Source organism: Drosophila takahashii, chromosome X (assembly GCF_030179915.1).
Source record: "Drosophila takahashii strain IR98-3 E-12201 chromosome X, DtakHiC1v2, whole genome shotgun sequence".
Taxonomy (NCBI): Eukaryota; Metazoa; Arthropoda; class Insecta; order Diptera; family Drosophilidae; genus Drosophila; species Drosophila takahashii.
Genome location: NC_091683.1, coordinates 16,949,035 through 16,974,805, shown reverse-complemented (window position 1 = coordinate 16,974,805; position 25,771 = coordinate 16,949,035). Strand labels below are relative to the sequence as shown.

The 25,771-nt window shown below is 41.3% G+C and overlaps 8 protein-coding genes across 8 annotated transcripts; 7 read left to right on the top strand and 1 right to left on the bottom strand.

Annotated features, from left to right (window-relative positions):
* Positions 1-634: 634 nt before the first annotated feature.
* On the top strand, positions 635-1,564 carry LOC108054579 (cuticle protein 16.5). Its single transcript, XM_017137621.3, has 2 exons — positions 635-740; positions 872-1,564. The coding sequence occupies exons 1-2, from the start codon at positions 738-740 to the stop codon at positions 1,451-1,453; spliced, it is 585 nt and encodes a 194-aa protein (XP_016993110.1). The 5' UTR covers positions 635-737; the 3' UTR covers positions 1,454-1,564.
* Positions 1,565-3,181: 1,617 nt separating this feature from the next.
* On the top strand, positions 3,182-4,800 carry LOC108054577 (basic salivary proline-rich protein 1). The gene has a single exon (XM_017137619.3). It carries the CDS (start codon positions 3,266-3,268, stop codon positions 4,271-4,273), a length of 1,008 nt encoding a protein of 335 aa, XP_016993108.2. The 5' UTR covers positions 3,182-3,265; the 3' UTR covers positions 4,274-4,800.
* Positions 4,801-7,983: 3,183 nt separating this feature from the next.
* LOC108054574 (calphotin) lies at positions 7,984-10,510 on the top strand. Its single transcript, XM_070218762.1, has 3 exons — positions 7,984-8,091; positions 8,166-9,964; positions 10,076-10,510. The coding sequence occupies exons 1-3, from the start codon at positions 7,999-8,001 to the stop codon at positions 10,317-10,319; spliced, it is 2,136 nt and encodes a 711-aa protein (XP_070074863.1). The 5' UTR covers positions 7,984-7,998; the 3' UTR covers positions 10,320-10,510.
* A 4,286-nt stretch (positions 10,511-14,796) lies between these two features.
* LOC108054576 (pupal cuticle protein G1A) lies at positions 14,797-16,001 on the top strand. The gene is made up of 2 exons (XM_017137618.3): positions 14,797-14,849; positions 14,911-16,001. Exons 1-2 carry the CDS (start codon positions 14,847-14,849, stop codon positions 15,919-15,921), a joined length of 1,014 nt encoding a protein of 337 aa, XP_016993107.2. The 5' UTR covers positions 14,797-14,846; the 3' UTR covers positions 15,922-16,001.
* Positions 16,002-17,477: 1,476 nt separating this feature from the next.
* LOC138913791 (uncharacterized) lies at positions 17,478-17,906 on the top strand. The gene has a single exon (XM_070218543.1). The coding sequence runs from the start codon at positions 17,478-17,480 to the stop codon at positions 17,904-17,906; it is 429 nt and encodes a 142-aa protein (XP_070074644.1).
* Positions 17,907-18,384: 478 nt separating this feature from the next.
* LOC108054578 (sialidase) lies at positions 18,385-21,341 on the top strand. Its single transcript, XM_070218542.1, has 3 exons — positions 18,385-18,448; positions 20,184-20,278; positions 20,340-21,341. Exons 1-3 carry the CDS (start codon positions 18,385-18,387, stop codon positions 21,339-21,341), a joined length of 1,161 nt encoding a protein of 386 aa, XP_070074643.1.
* A 572-nt stretch (positions 21,342-21,913) lies between these two features.
* On the bottom strand, positions 21,914-22,966 carry LOC108054580 (prisilkin-39). Its single transcript, XM_017137622.3, has 2 exons — positions 22,855-22,966; positions 21,914-22,428 (listed from the first exon to the last, which is right to left on the bottom strand). The coding sequence occupies exons 1-2, from the start codon at positions 22,855-22,857 to the stop codon at positions 22,063-22,065; spliced, it is 369 nt and encodes a 122-aa protein (XP_016993111.2). The 5' UTR covers positions 22,858-22,966; the 3' UTR covers positions 21,914-22,062.
* A 1,672-nt stretch (positions 22,967-24,638) lies between these two features.
* Positions 24,639-25,283, top strand: LOC108054540 (divalent-cation tolerance protein CutA). Its single transcript, XM_017137542.3, has one exon. It carries the CDS (start codon positions 24,749-24,751, stop codon positions 25,256-25,258), a length of 510 nt encoding a protein of 169 aa, XP_016993031.2. The 5' UTR covers positions 24,639-24,748; the 3' UTR covers positions 25,259-25,283.
* The last annotated feature ends 488 nt before the right edge of the window (positions 25,284-25,771 follow it).

The window sequence follows — 25,771 nt, the reverse complement described above, 5'->3', positions numbered from 1 at the left end:
TTTTGTTTTTTTATATTCAATAAAATTTTAATATTTTGTTCGCCTTATGTAAATATTAAACTTTAAATATTAAACTGACAAACAAATTATAGAGTTTTGTACTTTAAATTTAAATTCTAGTTTTATAAAATATGAAAAATTGCTAAACAAACAAATTGTGTTTAAATTAAGGTATATCAAATTAGGCACATTTTTTTTTCATCGCCCTATTGAAATATTTAATATTTAAATACATAACATAAATTGTATATTCCTCCAAGATGTGTAAAATTTAGAATTTTTTATGCAAAAAAATTTTACATAAATGAATTTAGTATTTACTTTGATTGCATATATTTTACATATTTTTCTGCATTTGCTTGAAATATTTTCTACCACTTTTCTAATTTGTTAGAATTTAAAAATTGTGGTTTACAAACAAGTTAGCTGTCAAATTGTGTCTGAACTTCAGGCACCTCTGGGGCCCCGCCCGCTGCTGTTTGTCTTGAATTTATGGTGGCGACTTCTTCTTCTTGGTCCGCTGGTGGTTTCAGCCTCCTCCTTGCCGTCTTACCGCCTTACCGTCTTCCCATCTTCACCATCTGCCGCTGCAGCTGAGCCCAGCTGAGCTCAGAAACCGGGGCTTTTCTTTGGACCGGCCGGCCGCTATAAATTGAAAGCCCGCTCTAGGGACCGGCATCAGTCGCAGCCTCTAGCTCATCCAGCACAGTCGCTTCAAAAATCCACTTTCAATCAACATGGTCAGTGAAGGATTATATAACTAAAAAAAAAAAAGAAATATCAAAAAAAAAATACGTATAATATTATTTGAATTTTTTGCTTGTGCCCTATAATGTGTTAATGTGAATTGTGTGTTATATCCTACTTGCAGAAATTCCTCGTTGCCTTCGCCCTGTTCGCCTGCGTGGCCGCCGATGTGAGCCACCTGAGCAACGAGTACCTGCCGCCCCTCCAGAACTCCTACGCCGCCCCCTCGGTGAGCTACTCCGCCCCTGCCGTCCAGCAGACCTACTCCGCCCCTGCCATCCAGCAGACCTACTCGGCCCCCAGCAGCGAGTACCTGCCGCCCGTGCAGACCTACTCCGCTCCTGCCGTCCAGAGGACTTACTCCGCCCCGGCCGTCCAGAGGACCTACTCCGCCCCCTCGGTCAGCTACTCCGCCCCCTCGGTTAGCTACTCTGCCCCCTCGGTTAGCTATTCCGCTCCTGCTGTCCAGCAGACCTACGCCGCTCCCTCGGTCAGCTACTCCGCTCCCTCGGTCAGCTACTCCGCCCCTGCCGTCCAGCAGACCTACGCCGCCCCCTCGGTGAGCTACTCCGCCCCTGCTGTCCAGCAGTCGTACGCCGCCCCTGCCGTCAGCTACGCCGCCCCCTCGGTGAGCTACTCCGCTCCTGCCTCCGTGGATGTGGGCACCCAGTACGCCTCCAACGGCGGCTATGTCTACAGGAAGTAAGCGACTCGAAATCGAAATCAGAGGATGCTGAACTGAATACGAAACAGTGTAAATAACTACATACTGCCCCCAAAATTCACCATCAATATTTTTTTTTCGTATTGTAAACTTTGTTAACAATGAAAATTAAAAGAAAAAACAATAATCCAAAGAAATATGTATTTGAAATAAGGGTTGGGAATTGATGAAGTCGACACTTAACAAATAGTAACCAAGATAATAGTTTTTTTCCATTTTTTAATTATTTGGTTCATCATTTTTAGCGAAAAGTGGTCATATATAAAAGGTTTCCGGTTTGAATGCCAATCGATTGGGAATTTAATAACGAGCTCATCGAGTCATGACACTCCATATTGGGATCTTTATTTCCATTGTTACGACCAAAGAACTGATATTTAAGGGTGAAAAATATGGATTCGAAGTTTCGACAAAAAAAAGTCCTTTTTTATGGTTTTTAAGTCGTAGCTTGGACAATTCAAGGTCTACAGCTAAAAGACCAACTGTTTTGAACAGCTAACGACCTGTACTAACGAATCCCATCACTTTCTTGGAAATTAATTTTTTGACCAATTTTCGCATTTTTGATAAGGGGTTACTCACAATTTTTTGCAAAAAATGACAACATTTAAAAATTTCTAGGTTTGAATGCCAATCGTTAGGGAATTAAATCACGAGTTCAACAAGGTACGACATTCCATATTTGGATCATTACTTTCTTTGTTACCGATATTTTAGGATGGAAAATACGGATTTGAATTTTAGACAAAAATAAACTATTTTATGCGGTTTGGCTTGCCAAATATATTTTCTATTCTTGTTTTGGTTTTGTTTTGTTCTTACTTCTTCCTTAGTCACAGCAGACCATAAACATTAAATCATTGTCCAAAATAGCTCTTACTTCTTAAGCTAGCTTAAACTGAAACCAATAAAACAAGTACATATTCTTTCGAGTGGCATCAATAACTAATGTAATATTTAAGTGTTTCTTTGAGTCCATTATTTTCCTTCTTGCATTCAGCGTACTCAGCTGTGTTGTAGACGAACGCCAACAACACTGAAATTTGGTGTTATCTATGGCTTAATATCAAATGTAACGCAAAGCTTTGATTAACCCATTGTGCTTTCTCTTAGAGCTTTGATTAAACTTGGAAGTTGATACTAACTTATTTCGCAGCTTTTCTGCTAATTTTAAAAAAAGCTTTAATTAAATAAAGCTTATTAGCTTATTTGCTTCAATCTGACTTATTCAACACCGTTATTCCCAATTCATAGATTCCACATTATATTTTTTTTAAATAATCCATACCTAAACTAATTTTATTCCCCTTTCAGTTACTAAATATTGTGCCAGTTTTTCGGTGTTTTTCTTGTGCCTAATCAACACTGACAAATGCTTTAAAGTTGTCATTTGTTTTCGACTAAGAGTTCATGGGTTCACCATCACTGAATTGTAACCTGTAAATAATCGTATATTTGTGTTTCTTTCTTTCGCACCTTTTCAATGCTAAATTTGGCACTCCGATATCGGTGTCTTATTTTATTTATGTAAAATCCGGCCGCCAAATTAATTTTTATAGTTCAATTTTGGCACTTCCCCTCGCACCTTCGATCCACAGATCGGCGACTATTTATGGAACCTTTTGTGCTGTGATGCAAAGTCAATTTCCGTTCGTCGAATGGGAAAGTGAAATGAGCGGGCCGCGATTTATATAATCAGCTGTCTTATAAGTGCGGATTTCGGGGCCCGTGGCCACATAGTTACCGTGGAAGCCGTGGAAGCTCCCAGAGATAAAGCCGGACCACCACCTCGAGATGATGCAGCTATGGGCTTTTTTGGTCCTACTTCTGCCCCTTGCAAACGGGGATGTGAGTCACCTGCTGCCCAAGGATTACATACCGCCCAGTGCGGCGAAACAGGCGGATGAGGCCCAGGAGATCCAAAAGGATCCCTCTGGCTTCTATCCCTCGAATGGTTTGCCCCTGCCACCGGGCTATGCCATTCCCACGGGCAGCAATGTTCCACCACCGCCCGTCCAGCCACCCAACTTCCCCCTGCCCATCTACCCGCCATTCTTTGGCTTCGGTGGCGCTGTTCCTGGTGAGGGAGTGGGTCCAGGAATCGGTGGAGGAGGAGCAGGAGGACCTTTCCCGGGTGGCCCACCGAATGCCGCTTTCCAACTGCCTCCAGGTGGCGCTTTTCCCGGAGGTTCTTTCGGTCCTCAGGCGGGCTTTCCACCTCAGGGAGCAGGCTTTCCACCACAGGGAGCAGGCTTTCCACCACAGGAAGGAGGCTTTCCACCTCAGGGAGCAGGCTTTCCACCCCAAGGAGCAGGTTTTGGCCCACAAGGACCTGGCTTTCCACCACAGGGAGCAGGCTTTCCACCACAAGGAGCAGGCTTTCCACCACAGGGCGCAAGCTTCCAGCCCGGAAATGGCTTTCCACCTCAAGGACCTCCCTTTGCGCCCCAGCCAGGACCTTTTCCACCACAAGGAGTACCCGGAAACGGCTTCCCGGAATTCCTGACCAACCAGGGACTTCCGCTGACCAATGCCCAGGGTCCACCGTTCCAGGGATTCAATGTGCCGCAGGGCTTCGGAGGACCTTCAGTGCCCGGAAATCCCCAGAATCCCTATCAGCAATTTGGACCTGGCTTTGGAGGACCCGCTCCACCGGGCTACTCCGATGAGGAGCATCCGCCAAAGGAGGAGGAGCCCCAAAAGGAGCATCCCCATCCTCATCCGTTGGCCGATGATCCCAAGAGCATGGCGGATACCGTCTATGCACCGAATGGCGGCTATGTCTACAAGAGGGCCAAGTAATCCCAGAGGGCTTTATAGCCCTATGGGAGGTGCATCAACAACATGTTCATTATAAATTATCATCCATTTTTTTGTCTTGTATTTTTCCGCTTGTGTTTTTATTTATTTATTTGCTTTGTGGCCATAAAAACCGACGACAAGCAGACAGACAAAACGTTTGTCTTTATGCTAATCGAAGTCAAAGACTTTGCCAAAAAGTCTGACTGATAACCATAAACGAGACAATCTATCGCCGTGATTGATACACATACACGTATGTCTTATGTTTTTTGTTTTATGCATATCCCAAAGCGGCCAGACATCTGTTCCATAAATTATGATGTCTTCAAAAGACTTAAAAACGAATAAAACCTGATGATTGGGTTGGGTGTGGACCAAAAGCTTAGTCCTAGGGTAATTATGCACAGCTTATTTATGATCTACAGCCTGCATCCCTAAAGGTTTATTGAACTTCGGACATTTGTTGTGTCTTAAGAGCAGATTAAAATAGAATTAATCGATTGTTAGATTGGGCATAATAATAGGGATTAAACAAATGATACAGCAACAAAAATGATTATACTTTTCAATTAAAATTTGATAACATATCGGTTTTTTTTTATTAACTTACAATATATATATAAGTGCTAAATATTCCACCTTTAAAATGTTTTGAGAACTATGCATAAGAACCTAACTCAGTTTAGTGATGATGGAAATAATAGTTAAATTCATTCTGGAACAAAAAATAATAAATAAATAAAATATTAAATATATATATATATATTCATACTAAGGTAAAAAGTATAAGTAGTATATCTATCAAAATATACCTTCTTTGTAGAAAAAAACAAACAACTCGAAAAGATTGTATCGTGCTAAAACCTTGTAATCATTTTGTAACCCCAAAAGAACATACAATTTAGTAATCGATTAATTAACTGCCTTTCAACAGAGGTTCATTACAAATTGACGTCACAGAATGGCGTAGAAAAAGAAGTAGAAAACCAAAAGCTGACCTCTCAAAGGGCGAACATAATCGACTTAAATTAATGATAGCTGTAAAGTCTGCAAAATTCTAAGAATCGTCTCGTTTATTTTTAGATTCTCGGTTTTTGGTTTGGCCAAACTAGTTTCTGACGTCAATGAGTTTCCCTTACAGAACATCTATAAATTCTAATTCTTATTTTCTAACATGGGAATTAAAAAGGGGAATTTTTCCATCGCTTTAATGCAGAGCTATTCAATTCCCAAGTTTAGGCATTCATTTCAAAAGACATTCAAAAATTATAACAAAAAATACGATTTAGACTTGAGCCAGCTCGAATTGATTTCTATTCATCTTTTTTTTATGTCTTCACTGAATTATTTATATGTGCTTTTGGCTATGTTGTTGTTGTGGTTTGAGATTCGGTAAACACATTTAAAAGCTTTTATGCCATCTTTTTCATGAGTGTTTGGAATACTTTTGGCAAAAAGAAGAAAATTACTTTTGCTCTTTTGTCCGGGAACGAAGGTGGGAGATCTTTTGTCAGCTATTTTGTTAACACGGTCTTACATCAGTGGGGGAATTAATTTATTAAAGGGTCGCCCACTAAGATGATAATTGTTTTTAAAAATTGTGCAATCTTTTTGTACCTTTCCAGCTTTAAATAAAACGATTTTTTGCTAATCTAACAATTATTTAATAATAATAATACATTATCAAAAACTTATAAATCCAATAGAATATATTTATAAAGATATTGGTTTGGTATTTACTGGTTTGGCCATTGCATTCAACCTTTAAATTTTAGGTGTAGTTATTTATAGGTATATAGTTAGAAGATATACAATAGTTCTAAGAAAAATCTATTAAATAAATATTAAATTATTTTAAGTTTAAGTTACCCAATATTATAAGAACTTCTTATTGTTATAATTATTTTAGTATAGCTAACTAGGAATCGCCGATCTCGAGTTCCATAAAGCGTTTTTGCAGCTTTTAACCTTAAGCCATTTGTTGTTTTTATGCAAATCGAGCTGGGCTTTCGGATGTTACCCCCGTTGGCATATCCAATTGGATTTAGCCAGCAGCTTGTTGCAATTTTCGCCGGACTCCACTTGAATATTCATCGGCGAGCTATAGCCATTCGGATATAGAGGTTGTTCGCACAGCAATTAGTCATAATTAAGCCAACACTGTGCCCGCGGTTGTCGGGGGCCCTCAACTTGACATTTTCTTTTGTGGACCTGAACCTTGTTTTCAATTTGTCACTTTTCTGGGCTCTTTATTTTCGTGAGGCGCGTGCGACAGCTGCAGAAGTTCGCATTCAGATGTGGCCTCCGAAGATCCGCATTATTTAATATTTTTATGCCTCGCTTGTAAGACCATAAAATACGCTTATCATAATCTCCGCGACACACGCCTACGAGATAATATAATATATCCATATCCATATGGAGATCGGAGATGGGATATCCCTCGGAATCGAACAATCGGTGGCCACTGATTACCAATAACTTATGGCCCATTGAAAACGTCCGAAGGTTGGACACATGTCTGCCACCGAGTGAGATCTCACTGGTTGGGTTGTGGTTGGGAAATCATCGGCCTGCCTCTGAATGGTGGGCCCATAACCGATTAACATCTTGTCATAAATTTCAACCCGAGGGCTAAGACAATGGACGAAAGTGCAAGCCATTTGGGAGAATCACAGCTTCTATTTGGACAAGAAAACAAATAATAAATTAAATTTCTTAATTTTATTTATATTATGCTGAAGTAAGAAAATGAACCATAAATTGTACTCATGCAAATGCTGAGCAAGCAAATATTAATCATTTTATTCATTATTATTATATTTTCCATGCAAAGTCAAAAATCTACTGTAAAATTTATTATTTTTTTATCATTTTTGCAGATCAATTGGACAAATTTAAAACATTTTTAAACACTTCGGTATAAAACACTTTTTCGTGAAACATTTTTCGTGAAACATATTTAAGAACCACAAATATTTCTTATTTAAAGAGTATAAAAATAATTTTTTTTTTGCTTAAAAATAGTTTTATTATTGAAATAGTTATTTTACAAAACAATAAAAATAAATTAAATAAATAAATTAAAATATTTAACAACGCCTTTAGTCTTACACTTAACTGTAATGTAAAAATCTAACAATCTCACCAGATAATGCACCTTATATCACCTATTGAAAACACAAGTCAATGCACTCAAGTTGAAGTGCCTCAGGTGTCAATTGGCCAAATGGACACAATCCATGTCAACTGGTGTTTGATAAATATTTGAACAATTCGAACACACTTTGTTTTTGACTTGGATGCACTGAAAGAAAGAAGTAATTAAAAAATAATTCCTGCAACCATAAGTTGTACCTCTTAATTCAATGAAATTGGTGTCGCTTTTTACGGACTTTCAGTTTGAAATTTATATAATTTTCGTGTGGAATTTCCAGGCTAAGAGTCCTCAGAAAAAAAGCAGAAAACCAAATACACATTAAATTTTAATGTGTAACCCATAGTCGGTCGTTTGGTGGGCTGTTTGTTATCAAACGGAGTCTCTTGGCGAGTCGTGCTTTTGGCCATATAATAATCCGCACCGAAATGAGATGTGTTTTGCATGATTTTTTCATTGTTGGCCATCTGCATTAGCATTCCCCCCGCTTTTGGCCATCTGGTATTTGGTATTTGGTATCTGTTGGCTCGGGCATCGCACCAATTAAGGGGAGAGCAGCCAACTATAAATGCAGAAGGCATCTCCAAGATGGTCATCAGTTAATCGGTTGCGTTCGCTCGGTGCACTTCTCCCTTTGATTTTTGTGACCCCAGTGAAGATGGTAAGTGGCCATCTCAAGATCCCAATTTTTTGTTCAAGTGATTTGTGATATGTGATATATGTTTTTGTTCCCAGAAACCCTTTGCCTTTGTCGTTGTGGCTGCCCTCAGCCTGTTGTCCGCTGTCCAGGGACGTCCGGGTGCCAGTGGATATCTGCCACCCCTTCCGGTCAAGGAGGTGTCTTCCGCCGCCCCCAACTTCCAGCAGCTCATCCAGTCGCAGATCCAAACGCAGCTGCCCCACATCCAGACGCACGTGGAGTCCATCCAGGCCTCCATTCCGCTGGCCAGCTTCACCATCCAGTCGGGCGGCCAGCAGAGCTACCAGCAGAGTGCTCCTGTCTCGGTTTCGATCCCAGCTGCCGCTGCTCCTGTCTCGGTTTCGATCCCTGCTCCTGCCCCTGTTCCCGTGGAGCAGCCCCTGCCTGCTCCGCAGGTGATCTACGAACCACCCAAGCCCATTGTGGCCACGCAGACGGCGGTGAGGAACGCCTATCTGCCACCCACTCCAGCGGTCCAACAGCAGTTTGTGCCCTCTCCGGAACCAGTGGTCGAGACCGTTGCCCCACAGCAGGAAACCATCACCACCACTTACTCTGCTCCCGCTCCAGTTTTAGTTCCAGCTGTCCATGAACAGCATCAGGTGATCCAGCAGTCTTACTCTGCTCCTGCTCCTATCACTCAGCAAACTTACTCTGCGCCTGCTCCTGCACCTGCTCCTGTTTCTGTTCCGGTTTCTGCTCCAGTGGTTCAGGAACAATTCTACAGTGGTCCTGCTTCTGCTCCAGTTGCTCAGCAAACTTATTCTGCTCCTGCTTCTGCTCCAGTTGCTCAGCAAACTTATTCTGCTCCTGCTTCTGCTCCAGTTGCTCAGCAAACTTACTCTGCTCCTGCTCCTATCACTCAGCAAACTTACTCTGCGCCTGCTCCTGCACCTGCTCCTGTTTCTGTTCCGGTTTCTGCTCCAGTGGTTCAAGAACAATTCTACAGTGCTCCTACTTCTGCTCCAGTTGCTCAGCAAACTTATTCTGCTCCTGCTTCTGCTCCAGTTGCTCAGCAAACTTACTCTGCTCCTGCTCCTATCACCCAGCAAACTTACTCTGCGCCTGCTCCTGCACCTGCTCCTGTTTCTGTTCCGGTTTCTGCTCCAGTGGTTCAGGAACAATTCTACAGTGGTCCTGCTTCTGCTCCAGTTGCTCAGCAAACTTATTCTGCTCCTGCTTCTGCTCCAGTTGCTCAGCAAACTTATTCTGCTCCTGCTTCTGCTCCAGTTGCTCAGCAAACTTACTCTGCTCCTGCTCCTGCTCCAATCACTCAGCAAACTTACTCTGCGCCTGCTCCTGTTCCTGTTCCTGTTCCGGTTTCTGCTCCAGTGGTTCAGGAACAATTCTACAGTGCTCCTGCTTCTGCTCCAGTTGCTCAGCAAACTTATTCTGCTCCTGCTTCTGCTCCAGTTGCTCAGCAAACTTATTCTGCTCCTGCTTCTGCTCCAGTTGCTCAGCAAACTTACTCTGCTCCTGCTCCTATCACTCAGCAAACTTACTCTGCGCCTGCTCCTGCACCTGCTCCTGTTTCTGTTCCGGTTTCTGCTCCAGTGGTTCAAGAACAATTCTACAGTGCTCCTACTTCTGCTCCAGTTGCTCAGCAAACTTATTCTGCTCCTGCTTCTGCTCCAGTTGCTCAGCAAACTTACTCTGCTCCTGCTCCTATCACCCAGCAAACTTACTCTGCGCCTGCTCCTGCACCTGCTCCTGTTTCTGTTCCGGTTTCTGCTCCAGTGGTTCAGGAACAATTCTACAGTGCTCCTGCTTCTGCTCCAGTTGCTCAGCAAACTTATTCTGCTCCTGCTTCTGCTCCAGTTGCTCAGCAAACTTATTCTGCTCCTGCTTCTGCTCCAGTTGCTCAGCAAACTTACTCTGTGCCTGCTCCTGCACCTGCTCCTGTTTCTGTTCCGGTTCCTGCTCCAGTGGTTCAGGAACAATTCTACTCTGCTCCTGCTCCTGCTCCAGTGCAGCTGCAGCAATCCTTTGTGCCAGCACCACCTGCACCTATTCAACATGTCCAGCAGCCATCCCAACCCATTGTGCAGTACTCCCCACCGGCGGTGCAACAGCAGGTGACCTACACCCAAACCGCTCCTGCTCCCATTTCAGTTCAAGTTCCAGTTCCGGTTCAGAAAGCCGAGATCGGAACCCATTACGCCGCCAACGGTGGTTACCTGTACAAGTAGGATGCTTGTGAACGGACCCCAGCGGAGGTCCGAACTCGCATCGAGTTGAGGATCGAACGTTAATCGCTGATGTGTTCATCTGAACTTAGTGTTACGTAGCCAATTTCTAGCACATTTTTTTATGGTTATACAATTTTTGATGTTACGCTTTTGTTAATCAATAAACTGTTTTTGTTATATAAAAAAATAAATATTTGAATATTTTATTGATAAGGAAGTGGTGAAGCAATCGAATGACAGTGGCTATAATAAATTCATCTAATTTAGTAGGCTAGCTAATGGGATTTGCATTTGTGTTCCATTTAAAGTACCTACTATTTAATAAATGTAAGTATTTCTCTTAATTTTTAGTTAAATTATTACAAGTGATATTTACAACATGGTTAATAAATCGCTAAATTCCTGAAATTCCAGTACCAATCGTGAAACTCCATCTTATAATGAGAGACTTAAGTTATGACAATATCACAAAACGGTAAGATCCAAATTATAAATCACCTCAAAGCGGTTTTTTGTTATAATAAATTCTCAAGTACACCCAAAAATATGCGAGGCACGAATGATATACATATGTATGTGCGTATGTAAGCACTATAGAAATAGTAAACACCGTTATAGTGGATTCCATTAAGCAATTATTCTTAGATAAATTACCCAAAAAGTTTCAATCTCAAACTAATTCTTTTTTAAATTTTTGTTTCAGACCGTTTAGTATCATTAACAAGGACCGCCCATTCACTTACACATCTTATCGGATGGAACCCAGTTAGTACGAGTAAAATTGTGATGACTATTTTTTTTTTGGGTGGGATACGGTTGGCTGCTACCGCCACCGCCAGCGGGGGTGCAACAGCCGGTGCAACGGGCTGGCAGAATAATACTACCATGGCCAGAAATAATGCTACAGGCTGCTCGACAGGCTGCACAACAGGCTGTTGCAGCCCTGGCGGCTCAACACGCTGATTTTCTAGAACTTGGCGGCGCAGAATACGGTGGTAACAGTGGCAGTGTTGCAAACCAAAATTCGAATGCAAACATGCTACTGCGCCCAAGTGGAAGGGCCGATGGAGAGTTTTCTTCAGCTGGATTTAATTTAGCTAAAGAAATGTTGATGGATTTCTCGGAAAAAATTCCGATTCGATCGTGGATATCCCAATGGGATAATATATCCGCGGGATAAACTTCCGTTTAGCTCCTACGCCCAATTTTGTTCAAACTTTCCATATTGACGTGTTTTTGGGTCCTGATTACGGGATTGGGATATCTCAAAGTCAAGACGGCCGAGTTGTAACAGGCTAGGTGTAATATAATGTAACATGCTGTTTGTATTATTGTACTTTATATAAATGCTAGCTTTAGTTGTAATATTAATGTTGTTATACATAAGTTTATATGAACAGGGCAAGGAAGACAGTGTAAACCGATTTTGAACTTTAAAAAGGCAAAATAAAGAACTTGTGAAATAATTAATAAAACATCCTGATACAAACGCACTGCCTTTAAGTTTGCTGATCAGCAAAACTCTGCGCTGGGTGTCCGACAAGTTGTACAACGCGGATATATTATCCCATTGGGATATCCATGATCAAATCGGAATTTTTCCGAGAAATCGATCAACATTTCTTTAGCTAAATTAAATCCAGCTGAAGAACGTTGGCTGGGAAATGTATAAAAAAAGTATCTTTAAAAACTTCTTAGCCAGAGGATGAAAATAGATATTGTAAAATTATACCTACTAATTATCCTACACATAAATTATTTTTTTTGGAAATCATGCAGCCCGGGCATCGATGGATATTGGTTGGCTGCAGCACCCAATGCCGCCAGGGCCAGAACTGCCGCCAGGGCCAGGGCAACAGGCAGTGGCAGGGCAACAGCCAGGGCCAGGGCAGCCGGTGCAACGGGTTGCCCGAATAATTCCCATATGGCCAGAGGAAATCCTACAGGCTGCTCAACAGGCTGCTCGACGGGCTGCACAACAGGCTGCTCGACCGGCTGCTCAACCGGCTGTTGCAGCGCTGGCTGCTCAACACGCTCAAGAGGATGCTCAAGAGGATGCTCAAGAGGATGCTCAACAGGATGCTCAACAGGATGCTCAAGAACAGGCTGTTGCTCCTGCGACTGGATCTTCTTCTTCTCGGCCTCCTGCTGATCCTGGAACATCTGCTTGAGCTTGGCATTGGCACCCTCGTTCTTGGCCTGCAACTCCTGCTTCTTGACGGCCAGCGACTTTTGCATCTCCTCCACCTGCTCCACAGTTTCAGCGATCTTATTCAAACCCACATTGAGATGCAGCTGCTGCTCCTCGAGATCGCCAGTCGCCCCGGAAGTCCCTGAGATAAGGGGTTTTAGCCAAATGTGGTAAGTGTATTTTAATTTATAAATTTATTTCTCAACTGGCACACGCGGCGTATAAAGGTCTAAAGCTGAAAATATTTTGTATTATAATGATAAACTTTTATTTTGCAGAGCCAAAATGGCCTGCCCTGCAGCGCACCATAATCCTGGGAGAGGAAATGATTGACTCCCGCCGCTACCATACCATTGTCACTGGTAGCGGGTAGCGGAAGGTTAAAGAGTCACATGCTTTCAATTAAAGACGTTCCACAATTTGTCCTCCATGATGAGCGGCATTGGTGCTGGAGCTCTGGCTTACGTTCTTTTTTTTGTACTTTTGAAGAGTGGTTAATATTTAAATTTACATCCATTTCACCTGACTTATTTTAAAATCGGTCGAATTTCTTTTCTATTTATCCCAGAGCCTTTGCTCACCATCTTTATGGCCACAAGGACTTTATCCGTAAAATAGTATGTCATTTTTGTACTTTGTGTTTAGCTCTTTTTATATGTTTATGAATTAATATTACGAAAAATTATGCATTTAGTTGAACGATACGGAAACGAGAACAGAGACTTGGGGAATTGTAAAACAATTAAGCACTCCTAAAAACCCCAAACATTTATATATAGTACAAATGCATAAACACGAACTTTGCCTTACAAATCATCATTGCCAGATCGCTAGAAATTGAAGGCCTTTTATAGGCTATTTCTCTAATCAGTGGTATTAAAAATGAGAAATTTTTACCGGTCCGGCATCCCAAACAGCTGAGAGTGAATAAATGCATGAATTCTCGGCTGTCGTATAAACAGGGGTTATTTCTATTTTGCGCTTTCAAGAAATCGTGATTGCTATCGTATAAACATAGTATATGATTTTCTTAAGAAAACTATGCCGCATTGTGCGAAAAATATAACCCTAATGATCGGTTCATCTGAACTTAGTGTTACATAGCCAATTTCTAGCACATTTTTTCATCGCTATACAATTTTTGATGTTACGCTTTTGTTAATCAATAAACTGCTTTTGTTATATAAAAAAATAAGTATTTGAATATTTTATTGATAAGGAAGTGGGGAAGCAATCGAATGACAGTGGCTATAATAAATTCATCTAACTTAGCTGACACATTTAGTTGTGTTCCATTTAAATATTTTTCAATCATAAATAAATAAAATAAAATAATCTTTATGTAAATTATTACAAGTGATATTTAAAATATGGTTAACAAATCGCTAAATTCCTGAAATTCCAGTACCTATCGTGAAACTCAATCTTCTAATGTGAGACTTGAGTTATGGCAATTTCACAAAACGGTAAGCAGCCAAATTATAAATCACCTCAAAGCGGTTTTTTGTTATAATAAATTCTCAAGTAGAAACATTATCATCTAATAGCTAAATTGAATTTCAATACTGCTGATATTTATTGATGCTGCTGTAGGGAATAAATTAAGAGTGATTACTGAACTCCAGCCAGAGTGTAATAAGGAGATTAATTACTTTAGCATGGGAAAGGCCCAAAAAATATATCATTGGGTTTTTGTAAGGGTTACAAACTGCACTATGGAATATATATAAGAAATGAAATCTCAAGGATGCTCAAAACTCCGGGCGACATGTAAGCCATTGTTTTCCAGGTAAATCCCCAGCAATGATTAATGGCCTAACTGTTCAGAACTCGGCTCGTATTGCTCTTCTTCGAGGGCTTTTGTCTGTGGACTGTAGCTTTTCGATTCCGCCTTGACGGACGATGAGTAAGTGACGGAACCAAGCGACTTATGAATGGAGTTCAATAACGAGTTTCGCACAGCCCGTGTTTGCAATTTCTCATGTACACCATTTCTACCCCTTTATCAACGCCATCATCTCCGATTCGCGAACAAAATTGGATTCAGATTGAGAATCAAAATAAGAATCAGAATCAGCAGGGGAGTGGAGAAAAGTCGGAATATTATGGCCGACTAATGAGCTCCGCTGGACGAAATGCCTCATTATTATGGCTCTTTTATTTTCGAATAGACGATATAGTTTGTGTGGCGGTGCTTTCGGTGTGCGTTTGTTCTGGTTTTCGTAGCGCCTTTTGACATTCGTGTATCAAGTTGGCCAGACATTTTCGGCGACTATAAATAGGCGGCTTAATGGTGGAGAAGGTACTAGTGTTCTCACAACTTCGGTCCCAGCAACATGGTGAGCTCTCCAGAGATCCTCAAATTAATTCCAAATATTAATAATAATATTTGTATTCTAGAAATTCTTCGCCGTCCTCTCGCTCGCCCTCCTGGCTGTGGCCTCGGCCGATGTCAGCCACCTGACCAGCAACACCTACCTGCCTCCCCACGCGGCCGCCGCCTCCAGCAGCTACGAGTCCTACCAGGCTGCCCCGGCTGCCGAGACCTACGAAGCTCCCGCCGCCGCCTCCACCTACGAAAGCGAGTCCTATGCCGCCCCAGCCGCCTCCTTTACCAGCGAGTCCTATGCCGCCCCGGCTGAGACTGCCTCCTACGCCAACGAGGGAGCCGCCGAGGAGACCTACGAGCAGCCCGCTGCCACCTACGTCGCCCCAGTGGTGACCAAGTCGTATGCCGCCCCCGCCGCCGCCTCCTACTCCTCCTACTCCGCCCCCGCTGTGGTGAAGACCTACTCCGCCCCAGCTGTGTCCTCTTACTCCGCCCCCGCTGTGGTCAAGACCTACACCGCTCCCGTGGTGACCAAGGCCTACACCGCCCCCGCTGTTGTGAAGACCTATTCCGCCCCAGCTGTGTCCAGCTACACTCAGGCTTACACCGCACCCGCCGTGGTCAAGAGCTACTCGGCCCCAGCTGTCTCCAGCTACACTGCTCCTGCCGTGACCACCTATGCCGCCAAGACCTACACCGCCCCCGCTGTGTCTAGCTACACCGCCCCCGCTGTTGTGAAGACCTACTCCGCCCCAGCTGTGTCCACCTACACTGCTCCTGTGGTGACCAAGGCTTACACCGCTCCTGTGGTGACCAAGACCTACACCGCCCCCGTGGTGGCTAAGACCTACACTGCTCCCGCTGTGGCCAAGACCTACACTGCTCCCGCTGTGGTGAAGACCTACACCGCCCCGGCTGTGTCCACCTACACCGCCCCCGCTGTGTCCTCTTACTCCGCCCCCGCTGTTGTGAAGACCTATTCCGCCCCGGCTGTGTCCAGCTACTCCGCCCCTGCTGTGGTCAGCAGCTACTCCGGATCCTCGGGCACCGTCTACGGCTCCAACGGTGGATACGTCTACTAAAGACTGCGTCCCGAAACGAAAGTGATCATGCGACGAAACCTTTTTTTTTCTTACAATAAATCGAATGTAATGTGCTAAAACAGAGAAGGCTTTTTATTTAGATCAGCGGCTTAGATGGGGAATGTATCTGCCCCTCTTACGGATGAGCTATCTAAAATAATCTTTACTGCGTACGTGTGCGTCGAAACGCTAGCAGCGCAACGGCAGAGAAACTGCCTATTCCGTGGTGGCCACCACTGATATAAACCAAAAAGCGATGGAAATATGAAATATTATAAATAATTCGTATTACCTGGAAATTTGTGGTTGCATATTAAGTAAGTAATAAAAAAGTTATTTTCATAATTTAATGCATTAGTCACCATACAGAATAGATCTTATTTTATTCCTGACTAATCCTAGTTGGTTGAGATAGAAGTTCTGGTTTGGCCAGTTCTAAGATGATAGTCATGCGGGGATGTCCCAAGTGACTTACTCGATTTAGCATATGTACATCCGGGAGTAAACAAAGACATCTTTTATTCTCTACAGACAAAAGCCTTGTTTATAGATTGAGCATATTATCTTCTGCTTTGGGGAACCCAGTGGTCTAACAATTTAATTTAAATTCATGATTAACTTAGTAAGGATTTATTTATTTATTTGTTTAAGATAAAGTTAAAAATTGGAGTGTTACGATTGTTATTTAAGAATAGGTTTAATCTATTAAATCCTTATGATCAAAGTTAATAGCACAGCTTCCAACTATTGAACATTAAACTGGTATTAAAGAAACGCAGAACAAAAGCTGCTTTTATTTCACTTCGCCTCCTTTAAATCTAATAAAAGTGTCATTAAATCGCAATATCATAGTCAATTAATCCGAAAAACCACCTCTCCAAATCTTCCACCAAACAAGCCCACGAAAATGTGCTAGAAAAATGTTATACAAATCTAAAACCATTGCGATAATGAGTTGAACGAAACAAATCAAGAGGCCATAAAATACGAATATCGAGCAACATGATAAATAAATGCGTCTAGCAAACATTTATTTGCCATTAAAAGCGGAGCTTATTAATTATACGGATCCGAAATCCAAACCGAAATCGTGCAACTGACGACGTGAATTTATGTCTGTCGTCGGGCGAGTCCCACTCTATACACTTTATAAACTCTACACCCTATACGGATATATATGCCCATGCCCATATGGCGAATTGTATGTCCGAATCTGAATTTGCATTTTCTGTTTGCCTTTTCCTCAGCCGTTTCTCTTGTGAATGGACCAAAGTGGTATATATATATATATACAAATATATATAAGCTCAGTTCGAGTGCGAAATCGAAATCGGGTTAATGTCCAAAAACTTGTTATGCAGCAAGCGAAAAAAGGAAGGAAGAAAAAACAATGTTTCCAGCGAGCAAAACAATTGAGGAGCTCGCCAAGAATCAGGCCATTATTCTGGGAGGAGAGAGCCTTTCCCGCAGCTCAGAATCCCAGCTGAGGATATAAAAGAATGCCGCAAGGCAGGAATCGGAACTCAGAATCGAATCGATCGAGTCATAAGTCAGTCATGTCGACCAGGTCAAGTCATCATCTTGTCATCTTTGCCTTGGCGCTGCTAGCTGCTAGAAGTGGCGCCCAACCGGTGAAAAAAGGAGTGGAAATGGAGCTGCTAAGTGGAAAGGAAACAGAAGCAACAACCACTGAGCGACCCCATCTCGTCATCGAGGAGTTGGAACCGATGAGGTATCACTTTGTCACCGAGCATCGACCCACTTCTATGGGGCAGAACTACTATCTAAAACCCGGGCAGTTGGTGGGAAGCGTAGTCCTGGACTCGGACAGCCTGCAGGTGCGACACGAACAGGACGATGGCAAACCGGTGGCCAGCAAGCACAACATCCTCTATGTGGCCTATGCCAAGGATCTGGTCGAAGGACCAGGCGTTAATAATATTACGGTTACTAATAATAATAACGGTACTGTTATTAATAATTAACATGTTCTTGAAGGGAACTTTTGTAAATTGAAATAAATGTTATGTGATTACAGTATACAGACTTTATAATAATGGTAAAAACCTTTATGGTTTTTCTCAATGGTACATTTTATATAGAGCCTCAAGAAAAAGTGATCAAAAACTATAATATTTTTGCCATTTAGATATTTTTAAATATTTATAACATACTTTCCTTGAATTGAGAAAACACCCACTTGTTATACACTCTCTGATTGAATAACATTCAAAATATATAAACTAATTTTTTTTTAAATACAATGATCGCTCTAACACACCTCCTTTATGCTGTTATTCCACTACATTGTTCGGCTCATTCATTAGAACAATTTTTTCTCAGCCTATACGATTTTACGTAAGTGCGAGCAAGACAGATATATGTCAGCTGCAATGACCAATTAATGAGCAAAATTGTAAAAACCGAAGGCCACCATTTTTTTTTTTTTTTTGTATGAGCAAAATGGAATCTAAAAAGTACAATTTTGCTCATTTATTAGAGCTACTGCTCTACTGCTCGCACCTACGTAAAATCGTATGGGCTGAATTGCTCTAATGAATGAGCCGAACATTTAACACATATGTATATTAAACATATTAGATTGAAATTAACCGACTATCTGCACGAAGATAACTTGATCCAAAAGAATCTCTGTTAAAAATGAACCCCCACTGACTATTCACCCTATCCAAGTACGCACATCAGAGCCAAAAATTAATTACTATGTTTTTTTATATATTTTTTTACCCTAAGACAAACGGGTATGTTGACTTTGAGTTAGAAGTAATTATATTTATTGACTCGAATTTAGAAAGATTATATAAAAATTATAGTAAATTCCAATTATAATTTTTTGGTACTTAAAATTCATATTTTACCAATAAAAAGCTCTCATATTTTCATACTTTTTTTTATTTCTCATAATCGCATTAAGAAACAAAAAAAAACAGGTAGTAAATTAAGTGCTTATGATAACAACTCAGCTTCTTTAACAGTTATGGCGATAAATTGTTCAACAATAAATTCCCCCCAATGACTCTGACAATTTTATGCAAATTGCATGACCATATAGACCTACAAGGGTATTTTTAACATCTACAATCATCTTATCGCCATGTTTTTGTTTAAGTTTTGACCGATTTTTTGTTTGTTGTTAATTTCAGCGCTCTTTGCATTTAGTTTTAATTATATAAACGCACGCAAAAGACATAAACACTTGGGTACAAGCAAAAAGGTGCCTTTGACCATTAAGCCCGATTCCGATTTTCATTTCGAAATGTGTGGAATATAATTAATGTGTGTGCGGTGAGTAATCGTTGCTTTAGGACGCGGGCTGTCATTGCATGGGGGCTCTCGATTCGGAATACGAATTCGAAATTCAAAATTCGAAACCAATACAATCCAATACGATCCCCAGGTCTCTCAGGAACCCAAGGTGTCTGGCCTCTCTTTTTTTCGGCTTAGATTGGATTAGCTTGGATTGGATTACCTCCAGCCACGAACTTCTCACCCGCGGCACATCGCATCATTAATTACTCTCGGCGACTTCCGAAATGGACAGGGCTAAAAATAAACGGTCAAATAAATAGAGTCTACGACATCCTCCAAACGCGCTATTCTTAATTGGCACTCAGCAACAGGGTTGGGAATTTGGGAATATAATCCTCAATCCATTTTAATCTAAATGAAAGAAGCCTATAACGTATATAGAATAAATAATTATTTTATTTAAACCCAAAAAAAAGTTTAAGCTATAAACCGCATGTCTATTTGGAAAATTACTGAATATTTCATGTTAAAGTATGTAAAAAATATATTATAGTAACTGTAAGCAAATAAATATAGAATAATTACAAAAAAATATATTAGACTTAAACTGTTTAAAACCTTTTTTTAGTTAAACATACGCTCGAGAAAAAGATTTAACTTAAGGTTTGTGTTATAAATTAAAAATATAAAGAAAAAATATAGTAACTCATTTAGCATAGCATTTTTTTATTTTTTTAGCTGTACTATTTTGTGTAGACCAGTGTTTTTTTGGACCAACAGCAGCCAGCGAAACTACGATCATCGGAAAGACCAAAACCATTGCGTTCTAATACTACTAAGTATTGCTTTATTTTTTGCGCTTCACTTCTTTTTTTCTTCGTTTCTGTTTTTATTTTCGTCTATTTTGTGTGTGCGTCTTTCGGGGATTGAAAGATTTGTACTCACCTGCACACCCATTGTTCGGAGGTAAGATACCAATTCTCCTATAAAAGTGTGGGCTCGAGTCTACGGAGGCATCAGTTCCAAGTTCCCAACGAGCTGGAACAGCAGCTATCCAACGCTTGAGAACCAAGAATCCATTAAGATGGTAAGTTTTTAATAGTGACTATTAATTTTTGGTATTCACACTCTTAATATTTTCCTTGCAGCGCTCCTTTGCAGTTGTGATCTTCACCCTGGCCTCTGTGGTTTTGGGCACTCCGCTTAGTAACTCCTATCTGCCCCCGAAAGTGGGCGCCCAAAGTGGCTACAACGCGGCGGCCTCCAGTTCCTTGGGATCGTATGCAGCTCCTTCGGGAGCCTCCTTTGCCCGCAGGACTCACTCGGTGGTTTCAGCTGCAGCTCCTTCCAGGCAGTACTTAGCTCCAGCTGCTTCCGCATCCCATGGATCCTACTCCTCACCATCCGTATCCCATGGATCTTACTCTGCTCCATCTGTATCCCATGGATCCTACTCCTCACCATCCGTTTCTCATGGATCTTACGCCTCACCATCTGTTTCTCATGGATCCTACGCCTCACCATCTGCATCCCATGGATCTTACTCCTCACCTTCTGTATCTCATGGATCTTACTCCTCACCATCTGCATCCCATGGATCTTACGCCTCAACATCTGTATCCCATGGATCCTACGCCTCTCCAGCTGTTTCTGCATCCCATGGATCCTACTCCTCTGCCTCCCACACCAGTTACTCCGCTCCGGTGGCCGCTCCCTCCAGGAAGTATTTAGCTCCGGCAGCCTCATCCCATAGCAGTTACTCCGCTCCCGTGGCCACCGCCCACAAGAGCTATGCTGCAGTTGCTCCAGCCGTTGCCCATGGAGGTTCATCTCATTCCCAAGGCTCCTACGCTGCTCCATCGGCTTCTTATAGCTCCTATTCCGCTCCAGTTGCAGCTCCTTCCAGGCAATATTTGGCCCCCGCTGCCTCGCAAAGGAGTTACAGCTCCGTGGGATCTGCAGCCTCATCCTCCCATGGCACATATGCCGCTCCAGCTGCCGTCTCCCATGTGAGTTTCTCCAATGGCTCGAGCCAGGGATCTAGCCATGGATCTGGCCACGTCGTTCTCCAAGGATCTGGTCTGCGATCTGGCCACAAATCGGGCTCCTACGCTTCCAACGGCGGCTATGAGTACCGCCTGAGGCATTGAAAAGGGATCTCTTCGAAAATAATATCGATTCAATTACATTTTGTACCTACAATTTTTTTTTTACTATCGAAATAAAGCTTAAAATGCATGAAACAAAGATTTTAGATTTGACTGAAAGAGGGAATATTTCGAAAGCTATATATCCATATATACTTCAAAGGATAATTAAAAACCAAAAAAAAAATTTTTATTCAACGATTGTGTCAAATTGCGTTCCTAAGTTATTAGCACTTCTTAAGGGAAAAATGTATATCTTCAAATTTGTTTGATTTCTTTGCTCACAAAATATTTTAAATTTCAGAATTGAAAGATATTAAATAACACCTTGAATATCAGAAATACTGAACAAAAAATTACAAATAAAATTGTTTTGTAATTACTAGAATTTGTTTCTAGGATTTGCTTAGAGTGTAGAAATTAGTTAATTTTCTTAACCGAATTCTTAAATATTTTTATATTTCGAAAATTTTATCTGCGAGATATTCCTCTTTTGTGATAGAGGATTTACGGTGAATACCCTTCTATAAATCCAATTCCGCCCAAATTAATACACTGCACAATGTATATGTTAATCACTGTATAAAGCATTCAAAAGTATTAATAGCCATAAATTGCACAAAAAAAGTTGCTTAGCCAAGGCAAAAAAAAAATGTAGATATAGGAATATATAGTTGTCCGCTTGCTCCATTGTTGCTGGCCTCCCAGGATGGGTGGACATGGCCTAGTAGACGTAGCCGCCGTTGCTGCCGTACTTGGTGTCCAGGCCATTGTATCCGGAGTATCCCGAGTATCCAGAGTAGCCCGTGTCCGCTGGCAAATAGGTGCGCGAGGGCGTCGAATAGGTGGTGTACTGTGGCACCGCGTAGCTCTTGTAGGACGAAGAGACGATCGGCGAGGCGTAGCTGCCGACGCCGCCCGAATAATATCCAGAGCCACTGGAGTACGATGGATATCCGGAGGAGTAGCCGGAGGAGTACCCGGAATAGGCGCCGCTCACGGGGGGCAGGTAGCTGCGCGACAAGTGCGACACATCGCCAGCACAGAAGGCCAACGAGGCGGCCAGGATTGCGAGGACGGTCATGGAGTTCTGTGGAGGAAAAGTCATTGGATTAAAAAAACAACATCCAGAAAAATTAAGAACAAACAAATGCCAAGATTTATTTAAAAATTCATATTCTCACTTTTTTAAGAAGAAAAGTTCTTGAAATCAAGACGAAACTTCTCTCGAGTAAAGTGATCTTGATTTTAAGAAGAAAGTAGTCTTTTCCCATTTTCAAGAAGAAAAGTTCTTGAAATCAAGGCGAAACATCCCTCGATGAGATGCATTTTTTGCAAATTCGAAAGTCTGGTTTCATTGCATACTTTTAGCGATTTTTATAATTATTTGAATATTTTCAAATATTTTTAAATATTGTCCGGCTCTCGATATTTTTAAATACAGAAATATTTTTGGTAAACTATTGGATCTTCTTTATATTTCGAAATAGTTTTAAGTCCTGCCACGATCACTTACCATTTTGAGAATGTTTTGAGACAGATACTGTTTGTTTCTTGAAAGGATTGAGGCTTCTATAGCTTCTATGTTTGCACCGATTGGACGCCGACGATCAACTGTTGCTGATCCATGGGCCGGCTCTAGTTTTTATACGCTTCTAAGCGCGAATCGCGATGTGCACCCCAGATACTTTACAACTGATTTTAACGCCTTGGCGCGGACATGTCGGCGGACAGAGCCCATTACTCAACGGGCAGGGCAGCAGGCAGCAGGCAGCCGGACAGAAGACAGAAGACTGGAGTATAGAGTCCCAGCAGATCCGAAAAGTTCGTCATGTTCGCGCTGTCAGCTCGCCGCGCGTTCGATGTCCCACGACTCATCCGGCAGAGAAGCCCCCGAAATTGTCTGGCCGTGGAAAAACCACGTTCGCCTTATAGAGTGCATACACTGGGAGAAATTTGATATTGCTATTATTTTTTCATCATACTGGGAGACTAGATTTCTTCGATTTTACTTTTATTACTTGGAATTAATAGAATCTAAATTATTTATATAATTATCTTTTTAATTATGTTTGAGTATTTATACAATATTTCACTTACAAATTTTATTCATAGCTTATACCAAAATAGATAAATAAATCAAAAATATAATATCAAATAATTAAAAATTAAAACAAAATTCAGAGATCAATGTTGATTTTTCTTAGAATTAAAAAAAAAAAATAATGTATCATTTTTTTAAGGATATTATAGATACCAAAATATATCCAATAAATTAAATCTGATAAATTGCATAATTAAAAAACGATGAAATTATGTTAAAATTTTTTCAAATATACCACTTTTTTTAAATCTATCGATTTTCTCCGAGTGTACTCCCAGTTTTGGGTTTGGCATTGCGTTAGTTTTGTTTTTACGAGTGCGGCACGCCCCCTACGGCGTGTGAAGTCGAACTCGCACTCGCTCCTTTCCTTAATTATACAATTTGTGAGTGCTCTTCTGGTTTCTAAGCAATTCGGGTTTTGTCTCTGATTTTTTATGACATTTCGCGGTTGAGTTTAGCTGAACTGAGCTGAGCTGTGTAGACGGCTAAAGCGCTTTGGTCTTGTTTATATGTCGTCGTTCATAAATCTCGCGGCATAACCGTTATTAATTGTTGCAATGGGTCATCCAAATGGGCAGATGTTTCTGTTTCGGTTTCGGATCCCGCGGTTTCCCACTGCAGTATTTTTTGGCCCGGAATTTCTCGACACCGCTGACATCATGGCCAGCCAATTAATCACTCTGTATTTGGTGCAATCCTTTTGCGATATTCAACAGATATTTGATGGTCGAGTTTTTAAAATTTGAATTGATAGTCGCCCAGGCTGATAAAAAAAGTTCGGATCCATGCACCTAGAAAAATTTGTTTTCTTTCTGTGGGCTTTTTAGAGTAAACTCATTTTTTATACCCTCTTGATTATAATTTTGTGATTTAAGTATTTAAAATTGAATAGTCATAGTAGTGAGTAAAAAATACGTATTGATTAATTTATTTTTATTATTTATTTTTAAAATAGCATTTTCAATATTTCATGAGTGCAATCTATATTGCATAACAAAAATTTGTAGAATTTCTTAATTTTGCCGGTAAATGTTGGGACCTGCGTACTAACTTATTTTATTTTCTTATGTATATAACATATATCTTAAAGATGAATTTATTTTTTTTTTAACTTTTAAAATTTACTCGTGCAAAGGGACCCTAAGGGTTTTTAAAACTCCCCCTGTTTGGCTTGAAAATAGCTATCCGCCAGATGGCCGCAGTCTGGCAACGCCAGGCCTTGACACACGTCGCCTTGTTTGTTATTTTGATTGCATTTCGGCAATCTTATTGCAATTTCGCCTTCGTTTCGTGCCGAACAAAGTGCATGTGGTGGCTGCAATATCGCAGCTGTGCAAGGTTCTTGCCCTTTCGCTGGTCGTTGGTGCGCAACCTGTTGATCGCGGCCAGCGTCACGAGCGTCGTCACAATCCGCCCGGCATTTGCCTCGAGCAGTTCAGCCTCCTCCAAAATGAGCGAATCAGGGGAATCCTACGTAGCGGGCAGCAGTTCGGTGGCCTTCGTCACTACGCCGGATCGCGAATCGGCCAGGAAGCTGGCCCGCAGCCTCGTGGAACAGAAACTGGCCGCCTGCGTGAACATCGTGCCCCACATCGAGTCCATCTACATGTGGGAGGGCAAGGTCACCGAGGACAGCGAGTTCCTGATGATGGTCAAGACGCGCACCAGCCGCATCGACGAGCTGAGCAAGTTCGTCCGCGAGAATCATCCCTACAGCGTCGCCGAGGTCATCGCCCTGCCCATCCAGAATGGCAACCCGCCCTATCTGGACTGGATCGCCCAGACGGTGGCGGAGAAGGCGGACAAATCAGAGTAAAATCAATTAAATGCAAATAAAGAACTTGAGCAATATGTTTTTTTCGATTTTTAAAACTCTTTTTAGGCGCCAAATAGCTAAAATATGATTTAAATTGGGCTCTATATTTTTGTAGCAGTCCGGCATCTCTGGCTTAAAGCTGGACAAATTCTGGCCTATATTAAATTTCAATGAAATACGATTTATTTCGTCTTCTATATAAAACCATTAATCAATACAAATTGTGTAAAAAGAAAACAAATTTATTTATTCTGAATATTCCAATATGATTAACAGTTTTGGGAGCCACAGAAATTGCTTTAAATTCCATGTTACCTAAAATAAAATCACAATCTATTTTAAGTCTGTACTTAAGCTTCTTTATAAAACTTTTAAAAATACAAATTGCTTAAAAAATAAAGCAAATTTAGTTATTCTGAAATAATAAGCAAATATTTAAGCGTTCAATCCAATATGATTAACAGTTTTGGGAGCCACAAAAATTATTTTAAAGAATATGTTACACAAAATAAA

What these genes read in the sequence shown, in the direction of transcription:
- LOC108054574 (XM_070218762.1), top strand. Translation starts at nt 7,999, where the DNA reads ATGCAGAAGGCATCTCCAAGATGGTCATCAGTTAATCGGTTGCGTTCG. An exon ending in TTGTGACCCCAGTGAAGATG is followed by an intron (nt 8,092 to 8,165) that starts GTAAGTGGCCAT and finishes TTTTGTTCCCAG; the next exon opens with AAACCCTTTGCCTTTGTCGT. An exon ending in CCAGTTGCTCAGCAAACTTA is followed by an intron (nt 9,965 to 10,075) that starts TTCTGCTCCTGC and finishes GGAACAATTCTA; the next exon opens with CTCTGCTCCTGCTCCTGCTC.
- LOC108054540 (XM_017137542.3), top strand. Translation starts at nt 24,749, where the DNA reads ATGTGGTGGCTGCAATATCGCAGCTGTGCAAGGTTCTTGCCCTTTCGC.
- LOC138913791 (XM_070218543.1), top strand. Translation starts at nt 17,478, where the DNA reads ATGTCGACCAGGTCAAGTCATCATCTTGTCATCTTTGCCTTGGCGCTG.
- LOC108054578 (XM_070218542.1), top strand. Translation starts at nt 18,385, where the DNA reads ATGGAATCTAAAAAGTACAATTTTGCTCATTTATTAGAGCTACTGCTC. An exon ending in GCTCTACTGCTCGCACCTAC is followed by an intron (nt 18,449 to 20,183) that starts GTAAAATCGTAT and finishes CTCCTATAAAAG; the next exon opens with TGTGGGCTCGAGTCTACGGA. An exon ending in ACCAAGAATCCATTAAGATG is followed by an intron (nt 20,279 to 20,339) that starts GTAAGTTTTTAA and finishes TTTTCCTTGCAG; the next exon opens with CGCTCCTTTGCAGTTGTGAT.
- LOC108054577 (XM_017137619.3), top strand. Translation starts at nt 3,266, where the DNA reads ATGATGCAGCTATGGGCTTTTTTGGTCCTACTTCTGCCCCTTGCAAAC.